This window comes from Pseudophryne corroboree, chromosome 1 (genome assembly GCF_028390025.1).
Source record: "Pseudophryne corroboree isolate aPseCor3 chromosome 1, aPseCor3.hap2, whole genome shotgun sequence".
NCBI classification, from domain to species: Eukaryota; Metazoa; Chordata; class Amphibia; order Anura; family Myobatrachidae; genus Pseudophryne; species Pseudophryne corroboree.
Window position 1 is genome coordinate 1,153,846,471 of NC_086444.1, and position 22,598 is coordinate 1,153,869,068.

General features: G+C 50.5%; 1 protein-coding gene across 3 annotated transcripts in view; it reads left to right on the plus strand.

Annotated features, from left to right (window-relative positions):
• Positions 1 to 18,509: 18,509 nt before the first annotated feature.
• The window catches only part of LETM1 (leucine zipper and EF-hand containing transmembrane protein 1), a 140,186-nt gene continuing 136,097 nt past the window's right edge, over positions 18,510 to 22,598 (plus strand). The window contains exon 1 of one of the 3 annotated variants that reach the window (XM_063924802.1): positions 18,510 to 18,765. In XM_063924802.1, coding sequence (XP_063780872.1) covers positions 18,690 to 18,765 — 76 coding nt within the window. In that variant the 5' untranslated portion in view covers positions 18,510 to 18,689. The remainder of the gene's footprint in view (positions 18,766 to 22,598) is intronic. The other 2 variants (XM_063924806.1, XM_063924809.1) reach the window with 2 other exon arrangements.

Here is a 22,598-nt window from a genome sequence, read left to right on the forward strand (position 1 = left end):
GACTGAGGGTGTTGTGAACTCGGGGATTCTTCCGATAGTTGGGAAGAGGAACCACAACTGAGCCGGAAAAGGGGAGGCCTAATATAGGACTTCCTCATACAGGACGCTGACAGTGGAGTTTGATGAAATACTGAAGAGTTTTATTGCAGGGAAAAACAACTTAAAGTCAAATGATAAACGGAATAAATGTGGGAAATGTCCAGACCCACTGAGGGGTTTTATGAGCAGGATCAGAGATGCTGGTAACTGAGGAAACTGTGGGTGATGTTCAAAAGTCACTGATAACTTATAAAGGCACAAATGGATATAGAACTTGTGAGCGGTGACAGAGACGCTGATGATGTGAAGAACTGGAGTGCAGGGGTTTTTGACGCTGTTATTCTGTAGAACTTGTGAACGGTGACTGAGACGCTGATGATGTGAGGAACTGAAGTGCAGGGGTTTTAGAAGCTGTTATTCTGTAGAACTTGTGAACGGTGATTAAGGCCCGCAGCCACGCTGATTCCTAGGAGTACTGGTGGCTGGACCGCGGAGAGATATACCGGCCGCTGAGTACACTGGAACTGGTGCAGCGAACTGACAGACTGGAAATGCCGGAGACACTGGAGTACAATTGCAGAGATCCTTGCCGGGAACGAGAGCGCTGGCATCTACGTCTGGGTAAGACGATACTCAGGCACTGAGGCTCCGTCCGGCGTCAGACTTTGAATTCCCCGCCACCGCTGGATTGGCGGAGCAGTCATATGACGTCACCCGCCCCCCATCCACGTGAAGCCGGGTGTCATGGTGGCGCCAAGCCCCGGAGAACCGCCGGGAGCCGCGCCAGCCAGACGCCGGAGCCCGTGGCCCACCGAAGGCAGAGGCCGCAACACAGACCAGCAGACACGCAGGGGTAAGCGCGGCAAACGCCGCCTCTGGTGTGTGACAGTTGGTGGCTACAGGACCAAAAATTGAGCAGGGGTCGTCTCTTCTGGATCTCCAACTGGGTCCTCCTAATGACGGATGCCAGTCTGCGGGGTTGGGGCGCGGTGTTGGAGCAACACTCTCTCCAGGGTCGGTGGACCAGGGAGGAATCTCTCCTCCCGACAAATATTCTGGAATTGAGGGCAGTGTTCAATGCGTTGACACTGGCCCTGCCTTTCGGACAGAACAGGCCTGTTCAAGTACAATCAGACAACGGCACCACAGTGGCGTACATAAATCATCAAGGCAGCACTCGAAGCTGCATGGCAATGATGGAAGTGTGAAAAATTCTTCAATGGGCGGAACGCCATCTGTCAGGATGTCGTAAGGATGTACACGCCGGGGAGTGGAGTCCGGAGGACTTCCAACTGCTTGTGGACAAGTGGGGTCTACCAAATGTAGACCTGATGGCGTCTCGACACAATCACAAGGTTCCGGTCTTCGGAGCAAGGACAAGGGAACCTCAAGCAGCGCTCGTGGATGCACTGGCAATTCCATGGAACTTTCGGCTGCCAGACGTGTTCCCTCCAGTATCACTCCTGCCCAGGGTACTACGGAAGTTCAAGCAAGAAGGAGGAATACTGCTTCTAGTCGCTCCAGCATGGCCCAGACGGCATTGGTTCTCAGACCTGCAGGGTCTCTCAATCGAGCGTCCTCTTCTACTTCCTCAACGCCCAGACCTCCTCATTCAGGGCCCTTGTGTTTAGCAGGACCTGGCAAGACTGGCTTTGATGGCGTGGGTCTTGTAGCGTCACTCCTGAGGGCCAAAGGATTTTCTGAGGCGATTATTCTATAACTATGTTGAAGGCCCGCAAACCGGCTTCTGCACGGATTTATTATAGGGTCTGGAATTCTTACTTCACCTGGTGTGTTGCTAAGAATTACAATGCATACAAGTTTAGTACTTCCAGACTTCTGGCTTTTTTGCAACAAGGCCTGGATTTAGGACTTTGCCTGGCCTCCCTCAAGGTTCACATTTCTGCATTGTCAGTGTGGTTTCAGCAAAAAATTGTATCTGTTCCTGACGTTCATTCATTCACTCTGGGCGTACTACGGATTCGGCCTCCATATGTCCCTCCTGTGGCTCCATGGGATCTGTCTGTTGTTCTTAAGGCCCTTCAAGAGTCTCCATTTGAACCTCTTGAGTCTGTGGAACTTAAATGCCTTACGCTTAAGGTCATTTTTCTGTTGGCTATTGCCTCTGCTATTAGGGTGTCAGACTTAAGCGCTTTGTCCTGTAGTCCAGGACATTTTTTACTATAACCGGACAGTTCTTTGAACTCACCCTTTTCAAAAAAGACTTCTGTTGAAATGCATTGGTGTGAGGGCCAGGATCACTCTGGACTAACTTGGGTTGCAGAATCTGAGGCACGGAAACCCATCATGACCTAGATTTCCTGGACTAGCGGAAGGAGCTGCAGTGGCTGCTTGAGGGACCTCGTGGGTTACTCAGCCGGCTGATGGTGTCGCAAGTGATCCCACGCTGTGTCCTCAGATGCAGCAGTGGATGACAATTACATGCAGGTCCGGTGCTACCCACTCAGCAAAGAGATGCAAAGCAGGTAGGCGCCAGGATGGAGAGGCGCTCTCCCTGCTTTGCATCCCTGCTGCTGTGGCGCCCTTTCCCCCTGCTGCTGCCAGCTCCCCCCCCCCCCCCCCCTTTCCATTTGACAGCGGCTGTGGTTGTCCAAAAAGGGGTCGGGCCACGTGGAGCTGAGGGGCGGAGGAGCTACATGGGACCTAAGGGGGCGGAGTTACACGGGAGGCTGCTGCAGATCCTGCTGCCTGCCAGCCATCTGTAAGGGTATGGAAAAGAGTCAGTGAGAGAAAGAAGGTGTATGTGTGTGTGTGTATGTATGTATACAAACCAAGCCCACTGACGAAGTCTGATGAAGAAACGCGTATGGGCGTGGTCTGATGCAAGGACTCCGAACTGAGAAACGCTGACTTGACTGTGGGGTAATTCTCGTGTCTTTTATACAAGCGGTGGTATAACCGCCTTTTATGGTACGGGCTCCTATTTGCTGTATCGTTGTGGAAGTGTGAATAAAACTGTTAAACACTTTTAATGCACTATTGGCGCCCCCTGCATTTCATTTCTCTGACAGGATCATTACCCGTCCGGAATCGGGTGTTACTGGGGAAGCGACAGCTGGAAGTTCCAGACGTGCACATTGACAAAAACTTCATTTGCCAGTAAAACTGGGTGTCAGTGACTGGGAGGAATACTCTTTCCGCTAAATCCTTGGACTGGTGGTGCCACAGGAATTCATTCTGCCCTGTCCATGCGCTCATACTTTTTTAAATATATATATATATATACATATACATACATACATATATATATGTGTGTGTGTGTGGGTATGGGCGTTAGAATGTTTTTAGGTTGGAGGGGTATAGTTTGAGTTTGGTGGCCATAGCTTCCCAACACATTGTGACACCAGGCCTGGCGGAAGGCACGGGGCTGTGTCCTGTCACTGTGTCACCCCCCCTGTATTCTGTCACTGTGTCACTCACCTCTGTGTTCTGTCACTGCGTCACCCCCACCTCTGTGTTCTGTCACTGCGTCACCCCCCCTATGTTCTGTCACTGCGTCACCCCCCCGTGTTGTCACTGCGTCACTCCCCCTGTATTCTATCACTGCATCACCCCCATCTGTGTTCTGTCACAGCATCTCCCCTCCTCTGTGTTCTGTCACTGCGTCACCTCCCTTCTGTGTTCTGTCACAGCGTCACCCCCCCCTCTGTGTTCTGTCACTGTGTCACCCCCCCCCTCTGTGTTCTGTCACTGTGTCACCCCCCCTCTGTGTTCTGTCACTGTGTCACCCCCCCTCTGTGTTCTGCCACTGTGTCACTCCCCCTGTGTTCTGTCACTGTGTCACCCCCCCTCTGTGTTCTGTCACTGTGTCACCCCCCCTCTGTGTTCTGCCACTGTGTCACTCCCCCTCTGTGTTCTGTCACTGTGTCACCCCCCCTCTGTGTTCTTACACTGTGTCACCCCCCAATGTTCTGTCACTGTGTCACCCCCCCCGTGTTCTGTCACTGTGTCACAGCCCATGTTCTGTTACTGTGTCACACCCCGTGTTCTGTAACTGTGTCACACAAACCCCCCCGTGCTCTAACACTGTGCCTCCCGTCTTCTGTCACTGTGTTACCCCTCCTGTCATCTGTCACTGTGTCACACCCCCTCTGTGTTCTGTACCAGTGCATCAAACCCCCACCTGTGTTCTGTTCCAGTCACTGCGTCACCCCTTTTCTGTGTTCTGTACCAGTCACTGTGTCACCCAGTTATTGTGCCAACCCCACCCCCACCCCGTGTTCACTCCAAGCCACTGTGCCACCCTTTCCTGCAAATCCCTGCACAGGGCCAAACTAGCACTGTGCCAGCAATGCCTGGCGCACAGCGCATATGCACTGTGGGCGCAGAACCGCTGGCATCAGCCTCATGGCTGTACGTCCACCACACTATAGGAGTGATTCAGCATGAATCGCAATGTTGCTGAAATCACCGGTGCGTGCATGTGTAAGGCCTTAAACTGTGTCCCCACGCATGTCAGTGTAAAGGGTTGTATTGCAATTTTTCGTACAACTACAACCTATGCTGAATTAGATCCCATGTCCGTCCATCTGCAGCATGGTACTGTAGCTGCAGCGCCCAACTACTTGTGACATAGGTAGCCGGGCAGTGCTGCAGATTCCCGTCCTTCATTACAGTCCCTCCCGGCTTCCTCTTGTGTGTCTGCAGCTTCAGCATTTGGGCAGGTGGAGTGTAGTGGTGGAAGCTGGTGCTTCGGAGCAAAACGTAAGTATAAGCACAGACAGACACAAATACACGTGTAAAAGGGGCTTTACCTGGATGTGTGTCAGGGGCCCTACCTGCTGTAATGTGTAAAAGGGGGCTCTACCTTGTGTAATGTGTAAAAGTTGTCTCAACCTTGCGGAATTTGTAAAGTAGTCTCTACCTGGTGTAATGTGTAAAAGGGGTCTCTACCTGGAGCAATGTGTAAAAGGCACTCTACCTGGAGTAATGTGTAATGTGTAAAAGGGACTCTACCTGGAGAAATGTGTAAAAGGGGCATAGGCGGATCCAGGGGGAGGGCACTAGGGCCTGAGCCCCTCCTGTCGTTTCTGACTTTTTTTTTTCAAAAGGAGAACAGCAGCAGCAATACAACTATTTCCGTCAGTAAAATTTTATAAAAGAGCCGGTAGGCACTAGGACCTGCCGCGGCTCTAACAGCAGGTCCGTGTAGTAACCAATGGGGAGGCTGGAGCCTCCCCCTGCTCACACTGCAACCTACCTCCCCCACTGCCAGGTAGCCAGAGTCCAGGCCAGGCGCGGGGTTCAAATGCCAGCATCGAGTAAGACTGTTACTTATGACGGCGCAGAAGGCTTCATTAGCCCTAACTGCACCGCACAGTGTTTCCCAGCACTTCCTCCTCCACTTCCTTTACCACCATGCTAGGTGCAGTCAAACTCTGCCTCGGCTTTGAGAAGGCGGCCCGTGTGATTGTGACAGGGCTGTCCTGCAGATGTCTTATGGTGCTTGTTGGAGATCCAGCTGGCTGCTTCTGCTAATCAAAAATGGGCAGTTCGTGTCCTGCAGTCTGAGTCTCAAAACAAGGTATGCTGCACCTGCCACCACTAACTAAAACTTTAATAATATTGTGCTGGGGTGCATTCCAGGCTCAAATAACTAATGGAACAGGTGACCAACATTTCAAGGCCCAATCAGCCTTTTCATCAGGGTGAAAAATTGGCAATAAACCAGGATGCGCTCCTACAGCCAATCATTACCTGATGGCGTATTCGGTGAGGCCATGCCCCCTGTGATACCACACCCCTTATCTGGGAGCATGTGTGCCTTAGGTGCATGTAAATATATCTATTACCGTTCCCCTATCATGGTGCCCCCCCCCCCCTTTCATTTTCTTCTGGATCCGCCCCTGAAAAGGGGTATCTTCCTGGAGTCATGTTTAAAAGGGCGCTCTGCCTGGCATAATGTGTAAAAGGGGTCTCTACCTTACGTAATGTGTAAAAGGGGTCTCTACCTTACGTAATGTGTAAAAGGGGTCTCTAGCTGGCGTAATGTTTAAAAGGGGGCTCTACCTTGCGTAATGGTGTAAAAGGGACTCTACCTTGCGTAATGTGTAAAAGGGGGGCTCTATTTTGCGTAATGTGTAACAGGAGTCTCTATCTGGCGTAACATGTACAAGTGGACTCTACCTGGAGTAAAGCGTAAAAGGGACTCTACCTGGAGTAATGTGTAATGTGTATAAATGGTACTACGGTGTGGCGTAATTTGAATAATGGAGACTACTTTGCGGCGTAATATGAATTAGTATTATGGGGCTCATTTCTGAGTTGATAGTTCGCTAGCAGTTTTTAGCAGCCGTGCAAACGATATGCCGCCACCCACTGGGAGTGTATTTTAGCTTAGCAGAAGTGCGAACGGTTGTATCGCAGAGCGTCTACAAAAAATGTTTGTGTCGTTTCAGAGTAGCTCAAAACCTACTCAGCACTTGCGATCACTTCAGACTATTCAGTTCCGTATTTGACATCACAAACACACCCAGCGTTCGCCCAGCCACGCCTGCGTTTTTCCTGGCATGCCTGCTTTTTTTCTGCACACTCCCTGAAAACGGTCAGTTGCCACTCAGAAACGCCCACTTCCTGTCAACCACTCTGCGGCCAGCAGTGCGACTGAAATGCATCGCTAGACCCTGTGCAAAACTACATCGTTCGTTGTACCCAGGGCCGGTTCCGGGGCTTCTTGCGCCCCGGGCGGCATTAGGGGGCGTGGCTTCATAAGGGGGCGTGGCCAGTCACGCCCCCTGTACTGTAGTAGGATGTGCGGTGCGCGATGACATCATCGCGCACCGCACAGCAAAGGTCCTCTCCACTAAGGAAAACTAGACGCTAAGCGTCTAGTTCCCTTCGTGGAGAGGACCTTTGCTGTGCGGTGCGCGATGACGTCAACGCGCACCGCACATCATTACAGTTAAGGTCCTCTCCAGGGAGGGAAACTAGACGCGTAGCGTCTAGTTTCCCTTCACAGGACAGCGGGCAGCGGCAGCCACCACAGCAGCAGCGGATCTTGCCATGGTGCGGCGCCCTCCGGATGGCGGCGCCCCGGGCAAGATCCGCTACTGGTTGCACCCGTACGTCGCGCGTGCGCATTGCGCCGCATACGCATGTGCAGAACTGCCGTTTTTTTAGCCTGGTCGCTGCACTGCGAACAAAAATGCTGCTAGCGATCAATTCGGAATGACCCCCTATATTGTGACCATGCCCCTTCCCCATGAAGCCATGTTCCTATATTTTTGCTGCACACTTTCCGCGCGCACTGTCTGTGTTTTAAATATTGGGGGTGGGGAGGGTTGGCACCAATTCTCTTTCTGGGATAGGGCGCCAAAATGTCCAGCTCTGACCGTGCAGCCTGTTGAATGCAGCTTCCCCAGAAATCTGCTCTGTTTACCTGGTCCAGTAGACCAGCAGCAGATGCAGACCCTTCTGTTTCTGTGGTGTGTTAAGGTCTCCTCCTGCCATTCTCCTGCTGGTCACTGATGAGCAGTGCGGGTACAGGTGACTCACCCTTCCCCCTCCGCGCCGCTTGGGTCAACCTGCCTCTCAGACATTGGCACCGCGCGGAAGCGATGCCTGTCAATCGCTGTTACTTCACCACGCGCTGTCCCTTTGTGAAATATAGGAGGGCGCAAAGTTATAGTTTGCAGGGGGGCGCCGAACACCCTAGCACTGGCCCTAATTACATGCATAAAAGGAAACAACCCCCTACCCTGTACAAATTCTGAGTTTGTGCCTGGAGAGCTATATAGAGCGAAGAAGTTAACTTATAGCTTCATAACCCCCATTATAGAAGCTTTGTTTCCGCTTCCAGTACATCTGGTTAGATGTATACGTTAAGAAACATTACTGGATGTGGTACAAATTCCCCTTTTCATTTAAAAAGATTGAGAAAGAGGAAAATAATTAATTGCATGAATATTTTTTTCTCCATTTTTTTTCTTTTCCAGTTATTAATACCCTTTTCGTCTGCTAATATATCGTATCTGAGCATAGAATCTAAGCCTGCAAGTGATTGCAGCAAGTGCCTAATTCAGACCTGATAGCAGCAACAACAGTTGTTCTCTAATGGGCAAAAACATGTGCACTGTCGGGGGAGAGGGGGGGGGGGGTTGGGGGAGGAGGCAGATATTATATGTGCAGAGATATTTAGTTGTGGGTGGGTTATATTGTTTCTGTGCAGGGTAAATACTGGCTGCTTTATTTTTACACTGCAATTTAGATTTCAGTTTAAACACACCCCACCCAAATCTATCTCTCTCTGCCCCACCTGCACTGCACACAGGGGCGTTTCTACAGAGGAGGGGGCCCGTGTGCACCTCCGGGTGGGCCCCCTCCTCTGAAGTGTGCATGTGCAGGTCTCCGGAGACATGGCGCCAGCCATGATCTGGAGACCAATTTGGCTAACGCGCATGCGCGGCGGCCATTTTGGAGGCAATTTCCGCCGCGGACGCTGCGCACGCCGCTGGACTCCGGTTAGGTAAGTATTTAAATGGGTGCAATGTGTGCGGTGTGGGCCCCCCTGAACCCAGGGGCCCGTATGCACCGCACACATTGCACCCATTATAGAAACGCCAATGACTGCACATGATTTTGCCCAAGAGAACAATTTTGCTTCTACGATCAGGTCTGAATTATGCCCCAAAACATCTTGACAGTGGAATGAACAAACTATTCTTTAATTATAACACTATAACTAAATAATCCAGCCTTAGCGCACTCTTCAGTCTTCATCCTTAGTAACACACTTTTATTTTCATTTTGTTTAAAGTGTGAAATGTATAACCCAAACACAATAGCTAATTTACTAACACATACCTCCCAACTTTGTCCTGATATGAAGAGAGACACACGCGCAGCGAAGCCATGCGCGCTCCCGAAAAAGGGTGTGGCCTATGAAAAGGGGCGTGGCTTTGTGGGAAGATTTGCGATCGCGAGCCACGCCCCCGCTTTCATCACTGAGGGGGCATGCCCAGCGCTCTGTGAGCTGCTGGCATGCCCTCTCTCCCACTGTCTGCACAGCGTCTATTCACCGCTGCTCTGCAAAGCAGAGCAGTGAGTGCAGGAGCCTCCCAACTGCCCCCCCCCCCCCCCCCCCCCCACCGTGGGACACTGCGGCCCGCTGGTGGGACAGCGGGACAGTCCCCAAAAAACGGGACTGTCCCGCGAAAATTGGGACAGTTGGGAGGTATGCTAACTAAACCAAAGCAACCAATCAATCAAATACTCGCTTTCATTTTCTAAAGCCGTTATCTGATAAACAGGTTCAAACACTCTGCAATGGTCAGATTTCAGGGCCTAATTCAGCATGGATCGCTATTGTGAGAAATTGCAGCTGTCTGCGAGTAGAAAGACGCCACCCTGACAGTAAGAAAAAATGCCCCGGGTAAAACTGCGAATACATCACAGATCGCCATCCACTCGCAGATGCATACGCAAATCCCGGAACATCGAAGAATCTTTGCCGTCTGAGCAAATGTGAGTAGGTCTGAGACTGCCACTAATCTGTGACTGAGACGGCCTGGAAGTGGTCTGCGCTGACGTCAGGGACCCTCCCCAAAAAATGCCTGGGCATGCCTGTGTTTTTTCTGACGCACACAGAAACCAGCAGGTTTCCACCCAGAAACACCGGCTTCCTGTCAGTCAAACAGCGTCTACATTGCGATTACGATCTGTACGTAATTTGTCACTATTACCTCTCGCGCATGCACAATGTGAACGCTACACATGCACAGTCGTTCGATAATCGCTCAATTTGCGATTTCTCAGACTAGCGATCCATGCTGAATTAGGCCCTTAATACCCAAAAGGACCAGTGCTGCTGTGACTGAAGACACAGGGGTCTATTTACTAAGCCTTGGATGGAGATAAAGTCACTGGAGATAAAGTACCAGCCAATCGGCTCCTAACTGACATGTCACAGGCCGTGTTTGAAAAATGACAGTTAGGAGCTGGTTGGCTGCTACTTTATCTCCAGTGACTTTATCTCCATCCAAGGCTTAGTAAATAGACCTCACAGTCACGGCTGCATTACTGCCCACGTCTGAATCAGGCCCCATACCTGATACTGTGTGGCCAGGCCCCATACCTGATACTGTGTGGCCAGGCCCCATACCTGATACTGTGTGGCCAGGCCCCATACCTGATACTGTGTGGCCAGGCCCCATACCTGATACTGTGTGGCCAGGCCCCATACCTGATACTGTGTGGCCAGGCCCCATACCTGATACTGTGTGCCCAGCTTTACTTGCCTTGGACATTTAAAAGCTAGTGCTTAATCATGTGCTTTAGTTCAGAGTAAATCTTGCACCTAAATCCAATGTTAAAGAGCCCTGGACAGTTTTACTATGGTTGGTTCTATATCAGAGTGGCTGAAGGGACCTTGTGACGTACCTAGCGGAGGAGCTACGTCACTAGGGGGAGGAGCTACGGGCGAACAGGGTACCCGAAAAGTACCCTCGTGGGCTCGCTTCGCTCGCCACGCTTCGGGCACGGTGGCTCGCTCCGCTACGCTCGCCACCTGATTACTAAAGGTAATAGTTGGTGGCGTGGATAGTAGAGGAACTATCCCGCTGGCCTAGCTCCACCCCCTTGCGTCGTAACTCCTCCCCCTTACGGAAAAGGTCCCTTAGCCCACTTGATTCTAGCATCTACCGTTTTACTATAGAAGACACTGACAGTGATAACAAGCATATTATACAAATCTATTCTTAACCATTCACCAAATGAACATGGCTGCAATCATATATAACTGACAGGCTGTGAAACCGAGTGCAAGCGAGACCTCTGGGCGAACGAACGCCCACGATCGGAAGTACGTGTCGCCCGGAACGCTCGAGGTGTGCTTTCCTGGTGACACGTACTTCCAATCGTGTGTCATCCCGAGTGCAAGCGAGACCTCCGGGCGTTGGTATGCATGTGACTGGTAGTACGCGTCACCTGAAATGCACACCACACGTGCGTCATCCCACTCATTAGGCTCTTGTTTTTGACTATCAATCAGCGCCACAGCAGGATGGTTACACAGCAGGATTTCTACATGAATAGACCCTCATAGTACCAGCAAATCAGCTCCTAAATTCAAACAGAGGAACCACTCCAACTGTCACTCCAAACGGGAAGATATATTAAGCCTGGAGAAGTGCTAAAGCAGTGATAAGTGCAAGTTGATAACGCACCAGCCAATCAGCTCCAATAATAAGATTTTACTTACCGATAAATCTATTTCTCGTAGTCCGTAGTGGATGCTGGGGACTCCGTCAAGACCATGGGGAATAGCGGCTCCGCAGGAGACAGGGCACAAAAGTAAAAGCTTTAGGATCAGGTGGTGTGCACTGGCTCCTCCCCCTATGACCCTCCTCCAAGCCTCAGTTAGGATACTGTGCCCGGACGAGCGTACACAATAAGGAAGGATTTTGAATCCCGGGTAAGACTCCTACCAGCCACACCAATCACACTGTACAACCTGTGATCTGAACCCAGTTAACAGCATGATAACAGCGGAGCCTCTGAAAAGATGGCTCACAACAATAATAACCCGATTTTTGTAACAATAACTATGTACAAGTATTGCAGACAATCCGCACTTGGGATGGGCGCCCAGCATCCACTACGGACTACGAGAAATAGATTTATCGGTAAGTAAAATCTTATTTTCTCTGACGTCCTAGTGGATGCTGGGGACTCCGTCAGGACCATGGGGATTATACCAAAGCTCCCAAACGGGCGGGAGAGTGCGGATGACTCTGCAGCACCGAATGAGAGAACTCCAGGTCCTCTTTAGCCAGGGTATCAAATTTGTAGAATTTTACAAACGTGTTCTCCCCCGACCACGTAGCTGCTCGGCAGAGTTGTAATGCCGAGACCCCTCGGGCAGCCGCCCAGGATGAGCCCACCTTCCTTGTGGAATGGGCCTTGACAGATTTAGGCTGTGGCAGGCCTGCCACAGAATGTGCAAGTTGAAATGTGCTACAAATCCAACGAGCAATCGTCTGCTTAGAAGCAAGAGCACCCAGTTTGTTGGGTGCATACAGGATAACAGCGAGTCAGTTTTCCTGACTCCAGCCGTCCTGGAAACCTATATTTTCAGGGCCCTGACAACATCTAGCAACTTGGAGTCCTCCAAGTCCCTAGTAGCCGCAGGTACCACAATAAGCTGGTTCAGGTGAAACGCTGACACCACCTTAGGAAGAAACTGGGGACGAGTCCGCAGTTCTGCCCTGTCCGAATGGACAATCAGATATGGCTTTTGTGAGACAAAGCCGCCAATTCTGACACTCGCCTGGCCGAGGCCAGGGCCAACAGCATGGTCACTTTCCATGTGAGATATTTCAAATCCACAGATTTGAGCGGTTTAAAATGTGATTTGAGGAATCCCAGAACTACGTTGAGATCCCACAGTGCCACTGGAGGCACAAAAAGGGGGTTGTATATGCAATACTCCCTTGACAAACTTCTGGACTTCAGGAACTGAAGCCAATTCTTTCTGGAAGAAAATTTACAGGGCCGAAATTTGAACCTTAATGGACCCCAATTTGAGGCCCATAGACACTCCTGTTTGCAGGAAATGCAGGAATCGACCGAGTTGAAATTTCTTCGTGGGGCCTTCCTGGCCTCACACCACGCAACATATTTTCGCCACATGTGGTGATAATGTTTTGCGGTCACCTCCTTCCTGGCTTTGACCAGGGTAGGAATGACCTCTTCCGGAATGCCTTTTTCCCTTAGGATCTGGCGTTCCACCGCCATGCCGTCAAACGCAGCCGCGGTAAGTCTTGGAACAGACCTGGTACTTGCTGAAGCAAGTCCCTTCTTAGCGGCAGAGGCCATGAGTCCTCTGTGAGCATTTCTTGAAGTTCCGGGTGCCACGTCCTTCTTGGCCAATCCGGAGCCACGAGTATAGTTCTTACTCCTCTACGTCTTATAATTCTCAGTACCTTGGTTATGAGAAGCAGAGGAGGGAACACATACACCGACTGGTACACCCACAGTGTTACCAGAACGTCCACAGATATTGCTTGAGGGTCTCTTGACCTGGCGCAATACCTGTCCATTTTTTTGTTCAGGCGGGACGCCATCATGTCCACCTTTGGTCTTTCCCAACGGTTCACAATCATGTGGAATACTTCCCGATGAAGTCCCCACTCTCCCGGGTGGAGGTTGTGCCTGCTGAGGAAGTCTGCTTCCCAGTTGTCCACTCCCGGAATGAACACTGCTGACAGTGCTATCACATGATTTTTCGCCCAGCGAAGAATCCTTGCAGTTTCTGCCATTGCCCTCCTGCTTCTTGTGCCGCCCTGTCTGTTTACGTGGACGACTGCCGTGATGTTGTCCCACTGGATCAATACCGGCTGACCTTGAAGCAGAGGTCTTGCTAAGCTTAGAACATTGTAAATTGTCCTTAGCTCCAGTATATTTATGTGGAGAGAAGTCTCCAGACTTGATCACACTCCCTGGAAATTTTTTCCCTGTGTGACTGCTCCCCAGCCTCTCAGGCTGGCATCCGTGGTCACCAGGACCCAGTCCTGAATGCCGAGTCTGCGGCCCTTTAGTAGATGAGCACTCTGCAGCCACCGCAGAAGAAACACCCTTGTCCTTGGAGACAGGGTTATCCGCTGATGCATCTGAAGATGCGATCCGGACCATTTTTCCAGCAGATCCCACTGAAAAGTTCTTGCGTGAAATCTACCGAATGGAATCGCTTCGTAAGAAGCCACCATTTTTCCCAGGACCCTTGTGCAATGATGCACTGACACTTTTCCTGGTTTTAGGAGGTTCCTGACTAGCTCGGATAACTCCCTGGCTTTCTTCTCCGGGAGAAACACCTTTTTCTGGACTGTGTCCAGAATCATCCCTAGGAACAGCAGACGTGTCGTCGGAAACAGCTGCGGTTTTGGAATATTTAGAAACCACCCGTGCTGTCGTAGAACTACTTGAGATAGTGCTACTCCGACCTCCAACTGTTCTCTGGACCTTGCCCCTATCAGCAGATCGTCCATTTTCTTTGAAGAAGAATCATCATTTCGGCCATTACCTTGGTAAGGACCCGGGGTGCCGTGGACAATCCAACCGGCAGCGTCTGAAACTGATAGTGACAGTTCTGTACCACGAACCTGAGGTACCCTTGGTGAGAAGGGCAAATTGGGACATGGAGGTAAGCATCCCTGATGTCCCGGGACACCATATAGTCCCCTTCTTCCTGGTTCGCTATCACTGCTCTGAGTGACTCCATCTTGATTTGAACCTTTGTATGTAAGTGTTCAACTATTTCAGATTTAGAATAGGTCTCACCGAGCCGTCTGGCTTCAGTACCACAATATAGTGTGGAATAATACCCCTTTCCTTGTTGTAGGAGGGGTACTTTGATTATCACCTGCTGGGAATACAGCTTGTGAATTGTTTCCACTACTGCCTCCCTGTCGGAGGGAGACGTTGGTAAAGCAGACTTCAGGAACCTGCGAGGGGGAGACGTCTCGAATTTCCAATCTGTACCCCTGGGATACTACTTGTAGGATCCAGGGGTCCACTTGCGAGTGAGCCCACTGCGTGCTGAAACTCTTGAGACGACCCCCCCCACCGCACCTGAGTCCGCTTGTACGGCCCCAGCGTCATGCTGAGGACTTGGCAGAAGCGGTGGAGGGCTTCTGTTTCTGGGAATGGGCTGCCTGCTGCAGTCTTCTTCCCTTTCCTCTATCCCATGGCAGATATGACTGGCCTTTTGCCCGCTTGCCCTTATGGGGACGAAAGGACTGAGGCTGAAAAGATGTTGTCTTTTTCTCCTTTATACGGCAATACTTCCATGTGCCGTTTGGAATCTGCATCACCTGACCACTGTCGTGTCCATAAACAACTTCTGGCAGATATGGACATCGCACTTACTCTTGATGCCAGAGTGCAAATATCCCTCTGTGCATCTCGCATATATAGAAATGCATCCTTTAAATGCTCTATAGTCAATAAAATACTGTCCCTGTCAAGGGTATCAATATTTTCAGTCAGGGAATCCGACCAAGCCACCCCAGCGCTGCACATCCAGGCTGAGGCGATCGCTGGTCGCAGTATAACACCAGTATGTGTGTATATACTTTTTAGGATATTTTCCAGCCTCCTATCAGCTGGCTCCTTGAGGGCGGCCCTATCTGGAGACGGTACCGCCACTTGTTTTGATAAGCGTGTGAGCGCCTTATCCACCCTAAAGGGTGTTTCCCAACGCGCCCTAACTTCTGGCGGGAAAGGGTATACCGCCAATAATTTTCTATCGGGGGAAACCCACGCATCATCACACACTTCATTTAATTTATCTGATTCAGGAAAAACTACAGGTCGTTTTTTCACACTCCACATAATACCCTTTTTTGTGGTACTTGTAGTATCAGAAATATGTAACACCTCCTTCATTGCCCTTAACAAGTAACGTGTGGCCCTAAAGGAAAATACGTTTGTTTCTTCACCGTCGACACTGGAGTCAGTGTCCGTGTCTGTGTCGACCGACTGAGGTAAAAGGACGTTTTAACGCCCCTGACGGTGTTTGAGACGCCTGGACAGGTACTAATTGGTTTGCCGGCCGTCTCATGTCGTCAACCGACCTTGCAGCGTGTTGACATTATCACGTAATTCCTTAAATAAGCCATCCATTCCGGTGTCGACTCCCTAGAGAGTGACATCACCATTACAGGCAATTGCTCCGCCTCCTCACCAACATCGTCCTCATACATGTCGACACACACGTACCGACACACAGCACACACACAGGGAATGCTCTAATAGAGGACAGGACCCCACTAGCCCTTTGGGGAGACAGAGGGAGAGTTTGCCAGCACACACCAAAAACGCTATAATTATACAGGGACAACCTTTATATAAGTGTTTTTCCCTTATAGCATTTTAATATATATAGTCATATCGCCAAATAAGTGCCCCCCCTCTCTGTTTTAACCCTGTTTCTGTAGTGCAGTGCAGGGGAGAGCCTGGGAGCCTTCCCACCAGCATTTCTGTGAGGGAAAATGGCGCTGTGTGCTGAGGAGAATAGGCCCCGCCCCCTTTTCGGTGGGCTTCTTCTCCCGTTTTTCTGAGACCTGGCAGGGGTTAAATACATCCATATAGCCCCCAGGGGCTATATGTGATGTATTTTTAGCCAGAATAAGGTACTATCATTGCTGCCCAGGGCGCCCCCCCCCAGCGCCCTGCACCCTCAGTGACCGCTGCTATGAAGTGTGCTGACAACAATGGCGCACAGCTGCAGTGCTGTGCGCTACCTTATGAAGACTGAAAAGTCTTCTGCCGCCGGTTTCTGGACCTCTTCACTTTTCGGCATCTGCAAGGGGGTCGGCGGCGCGGCTCCGGGACGAACCCCAGGGTGAGACCTGTGTTCCGACTCCCTCTGGAGCTAATGGTGTCCAGTAGCCTAAGAAGCCAATCCATCCTGCACGCAGGTGAGTTCACTTCTCTCCCCTAAGTCCCTCGATGCAGTGAGCCTGTTGCCAGCAGGACTCACTGAAAATAAAAAACCTAACAAAACTTTTACTCTAAGCAGCTCTTTAGGAGAGCCACCTAGATTGCACCCTTCTCGGCCGGGCACAAAAATCTTACTGAGGCTTGGAGGAGGGTCATAGGGGGAGGAGCCAGTGCACACCACCTGATCCTAAAGCTTTTACTTTTGTGCCCTGTCTCCTGCGGAGCCGCTATTCCCCATGGTCCTGACGGAGTCCCCAGCATCCACTAGGACGTCAGAGAAATGTAAATTTACAGTTATGAGCTGATTGGCTGGTGCGTTATCACCTTTCACTTATAACTGCTTTATCACTTCTCCAGGCTTAATACATCTACCCCAGTTGCCACACATTGCCGACCTAGACTCACTGGCAGTTGGTGTGACTCCCCTATTTGAATTTTGGACTGTGCTGCAGCCCCGCCTCTGCAACTGCCACTGGCAGGGATGTCCTCGAACCGAGCAATTTGTACATATGTGCCTACTCTCCCAGAAAGGCCGGGAGGCTCCCGAAAATCGGGTGGCACTCCTACCACCCCCTGGGAAAGTGGGCAAGTCTCCTGCATTGCGCTCCCCCCCCCCCCCATATCCCGGTCACAGCAGCATCCCATCATAAAGAAGGGGCCGATTCGTGTTAAATCATTGTAGCCCCGCCCCCACTTTACAATGCTGGTAATGTGGGCATTGTAAAGCAGGGGGCGGGCGGGGCTGCAATGACGCGATTGTACTGCCTCCTTCACGCCCACTCCTATGTGACCTGACTGCTCACAATGTAGGCATGTATGACTTTGTACCTAATGGAATGGGTCATGTTGGAGGGTATAGAGCTCCACCCCGGGTGTCGGCATCTCACCTCTGTTACATCTGCGGGAAATCCCGGCTCCCACTGCGTATATGCACGGTTAAAACGTGAACTAGTTTCCTTGACTACGTGCCCGGCGCTATTCCTGCCACTATTCAATTACCCCTTTGCCATGGCCAGCCCTAGTTTTTAATAATTATAAGAAATTGACACTGGTGATTTACTAACATGAATAATGAAGATTATGTATATATCTGATTCCGCCAGCAGAGCATAGATCATGGGCCATGGCAGCAGCAGCCCCCCCCACCCACATTATATGATACACCTTTAGAATTTAGGAAACTATATCATTCTTTAGAAATATATATTTTCTTGCTTATTACACCAACCGTATCCCAATCACTATTCACTCAATCTTATATGTCAGCCAAGCAGGCAGACAGAGCATACACTAGATTATCTGCAATCACAGGCTAAGTGGCAAAGTCATTTTCATATATGCAAATTATTTTGCAGCTTATTCATTATGTCTATAAAAAGGACCACATGTCCTCAAACAAAACAGGCCCCACGGGTGCGTCGGCCCACCGGGAATCTTCCCAGTAAACCCTATGACCAATCCCCCTCTGCCGGTGGATATAATCCATGAGGAGTTATACACCACAGTATTTCAAAGTGAACTAGCAATTGAGATGAATGACTGCATTATAAACTTGGACAGATAGATATGGTAATACTGCTAGTCAGTCTGGAGCTGTCACCCCGTTTAGAGTCCACCCCTAACAGCAGTACGGTTGTGTCTATGTTGCCTTCTGCAAATGATACATTCCATATCTATAGCACGCATTAAAGCCAGCCGTTTTACTACAATACCAATTCTTATTTTGTTTCATAAATCCTGTCAGAAGGGGAAATCCCAGGCCCCCATATAAACCCATCCGTGCCTTTTTGCAAAGTCACAACCTTGCCTCCTCTGCCCACAATCAAGATGGCCGCTGACCTTATTTACGAACTCTTGCATCACCGGCCTCCATGCCCATAACTAAAATGGCTGCCGACATTACGTATCATTGCGTCACCTTTCTATATGCCATCAAACAATATGGCCGCCGATGTCGTGACGTGTAGGATCATCACACTCCCTACAGCCAATCATCAAGAAGGACGCGACGGTAGCGCGTGTGTGCGTTTGTGACCTGGGTGACGTCAGGTGTCCCCGCCCCGTCGCCGGCAGCAGGGTGTGCGCAGCAGGGAGGGGGAGGAGCGATCGTTGGCAGCCGGGGACATGGAACAGCAGCATCCAGCCAACATCCACCGCGGGGACTGATCTCTCCTCTCTGCCGTCCTGACAACATGGCTGCCCTGCTGGTGAGAGGCTGCCTGACGCGTCCCTCCTGGGCGGCCCGGACCCCGCTGGCAGCGCACGCAGGTAACGGAAGCTCCCATTATATCCTTTTCCTTGTACTGTGTATGTGATGTGCTGGTTACACAGGCCTGCTGCCGCCCCGGCCTCACTGACCCGGAACTGTCCATACATTACATACCCATACATCACACACAGTGACCCGGGACTGTCCATACATTACATACCCATACATCACACACAGTGACCCGGGACTGTCCATACATTACATACCCATACATCACACACACTGACCCGGGACTGTCCATACATTACATACCCATACATCACACACAGTGACCCGGGACTGTCCATACATCACATACCTATACATCACACACACTGACCCGGGACTGTCCATACATCACATATACACCCATACATCACACACAGTGATTCGGCACTGTCCATACATCACATATACACCCATACATCACACACAGTGACCCAGAACAATCCATACATTACATACTATATACATCCATACATCACACACAGTGACTCGGCACTGTCCATACATCACATATACACCCATACATCACACACAGTGATTCGGCACTGTCCATACATCACATATACACCCATACATCACACACAGTGACCCAGAACAATCCATACATTACATTCTATATACATCCATACATCACACACAGTGACTCGGCACTGTCCATACATCACATATACATCCATACATCACACACAGTGACTCGGCACTGTCCATACATCACATATACACCCATACATCACACACAGTGACTCGGCACTGTCCATACATCACATATACACCCATACATCACACACAGTGACTCGGCACTGTCCATACATCACATATACACCCATACATCACACACAGTGACTCGGCACTGTCCATACATCACATATACACCCATACATCACACACAGTGACCGGCACTGTCCATACATCACATATACACCCATACATCACACACAGTGACCTGGGACTGTCCATACATCACACATACACACAGTGACCGGCACTGTCCATACATCACATATACACCCATACATCTCACACAGTGACCCAGAACAATCCATACATTACATACTATATACACCCATACATCACACATAGTGACCCAGAACAATCCATACATTACATACTATATATACCCATACATCACACACAGTGACCCAGGACTGTCCATACATCACATATACACCCATACATCACATACAGTGACCCGGGACTGTCCATACATCACACACAGTAACCCAGAACAATCCATACATTACATACTATATATACCCATACATCACACACAGTGACCTGGGACTGTCCATACATTACATATACACCCATACATCACACATAGTGACCAGGGACTGTCCATACATCACACGGTCACGGCCTGGCAGAATCTGTACATAATGGCATGCACGGTGCCTGGCAGAGTCAGTACGGAATACACTGTCAGGGCCTGGCCTGTTTACCATTAGTTTCTCTGACGTCCTAGTGGATGCTGGGAACTCCGTAAGGACCATGGGGAATAGACGGCTCCGCAGGAGACTGGGCACATCTAAAGAAAGATTTAGGACTATCTGGTGTGCACTGGCTCCTCCCCCTATGACCCTCCTCCAAGCCTCAGTTAGATTTCTGTGCCCGGCTGAGCTGGATGCACACTAGGGGCTCTCCTGAGCTCCTAGGAAGAAAGTATATGTTAGGTTTTTTATTTTCAGTGAGACCTGCTGGCAACAGGCTCACTGCACCGAGGGACTAAGGGGAGAAGAAGCGAACCTACCTAAGTGGTGGTAGCTTGGGCTTCTTAGGCTACTGGACACCATTAGCTCTAGAGGGATCGAACACAGGACCCGACCTCGTCGTCCGTTCCCGGAGCCGCGCCGCCGTCCCCCTTACAGAGCCAGAAGCAAGAAGGTGGTCCGGAAAATCGGCGGCTGAAGACTTCTGTCTTCTCCAAGGTAGCGCACAGCACTGCAGCTGTGCGCCATTGCTCCTCATGCACACCACACACTGCGGTCACTGATGGGTGCAGGGCGCTGGGGGGGGGGCGCCCTGAGCAGCAATATTAACACCTTGGCTGGCGAACTGACAGGGGCTATATAGGTGTTTATTAACCCCTGCCAGAACTTTTACAATAGCGGGAGAAAGCCCGCCGAAAAAGGGGCGGAGCCATCTCCCTCAGCACACTGGCGCCATTTTCCCTCACAGCCCCGCTGGAGGGATCGCTCCCTGGCTCTCCCCTGCAGTCCTGCACTACAGAAAAGGGTTAAAAAGAGAGGGGGGGGGCACAAATTAGGCGCAGTATAAATATATTATGCAGCTATAAGGGAAAAACACTCTGTATAGTGATATCCCTGTGGTATATAGCGCTCTGGTGTGTGCTGGCATACTCTCCCTCTGTCTCCCCAAAGGGCTTTGTGGGGTCCTGTCCTCTGTCAGAGCATTCCCTGTGTGTGTGCTGTGTGTCGGTACTGCTGTGTCGACATGTATGATGAGGATAATGATGTGGAGGCGGAGCAAATGCCTGTGAATGGGATGTCACCCCCTTGCGGGGTCGACACCGGTGTGGATGGACTTATGGAAGGAATTACGTGACAGTGTCAACTCCTTACATAAAAGGTTTGACGACATAGGACAGCCGGCTGCTCAGCTTGTGCCTGTCCAAGCGTCTCAAATGTCATCAGGGGCTCTAAAACGCCCGCTACCTCAGATGGCAGACACAGATGTTGACACGGATACCGACTCCAGTGTCGACGACGATGAGACTAGCGTACCTTCCAATAGGGCCACCCGTTACATGATTGAGACAATGAAAAATGTATTACACATTTCTGATAATACCCCAGGTACCACAAAAAAGGGTATTATGTTTGGTGACAGAAAACTACCAGTAGTTTTCCTGCATCTGAGGAATTGATATGAGGTGTGTGAGGAAGCGTGGACTTCCCCCGATAAGAAATTGATAATTTCTACGCAGCGTACCCTTTTCCGCCAGAGGATAGGTCACTTTGGGAAATACCCCCTAGGGTAGATAAAGCGGTTACACGCTTATTAAAAAAGGTGGCACTACCGTCTCCTGATACGGCCGCCCTGAAGTACCTGCTGATAGAAAGCAGAAAACTACCCTTAAAGCTATATACACACACACGGGCATTATATTGAGACCTGCTATTGCCTCGGCATGGATGTGCAGTGCGGCAGCTGCGTGGTCAGATTCCCTGTCGGATAATATTTATACTATAGATAGGGACAATATTTTGCTGAAAATAGAGCATATAAAAGACGCTGTCTTATACATGCGTGATGCACAGAGGGATATTTGACGACTGGCATCACTAATAAGCGATATGTAAAACCATTGCCGCCAGACGGGGGTTATGGACTCGGCAATGGTCGGGCGATGCCGATTCAAAACGGCACATGGCAGTTTGCCCTATAAGGGGGTGGAACTGTTTGGGGATGGTCTTTCAGACCTCGTTTCCACAGCTACGGCTGGGAAATCAAAACTTTTGCCACAAGCTACCCCACAGCAAAAGTAAGCACTGTAGTATCAGGTACAGTCCCTTCGGCCCCAGAAAAGTAGAGGACTAGAGGCTCATCTTTTCTGCCAAGAGGAAAAGGTAGAGGGAAAAAGCTGCAGCACACAGCTAGTTCCCAAGAGCAGAAGTCCTCCCCTGCGTCCGGTAAGTCCACAGCATGACGCTGGGGCTGCTCAGGCGGACCCGGGTACGGTGGGGGCCCCTCTCAGAGATTCAGCGCACAGTGGGCTCTCTCACAGGTGGATCCCTGGGTTCTTCAAACAGTGTCTCAGGGGTACAGGCTGAAATTCGAGACGTCTCCCCCCCCCCCGTTTCCTAAAATCTGCCTTACCGGCAACTCC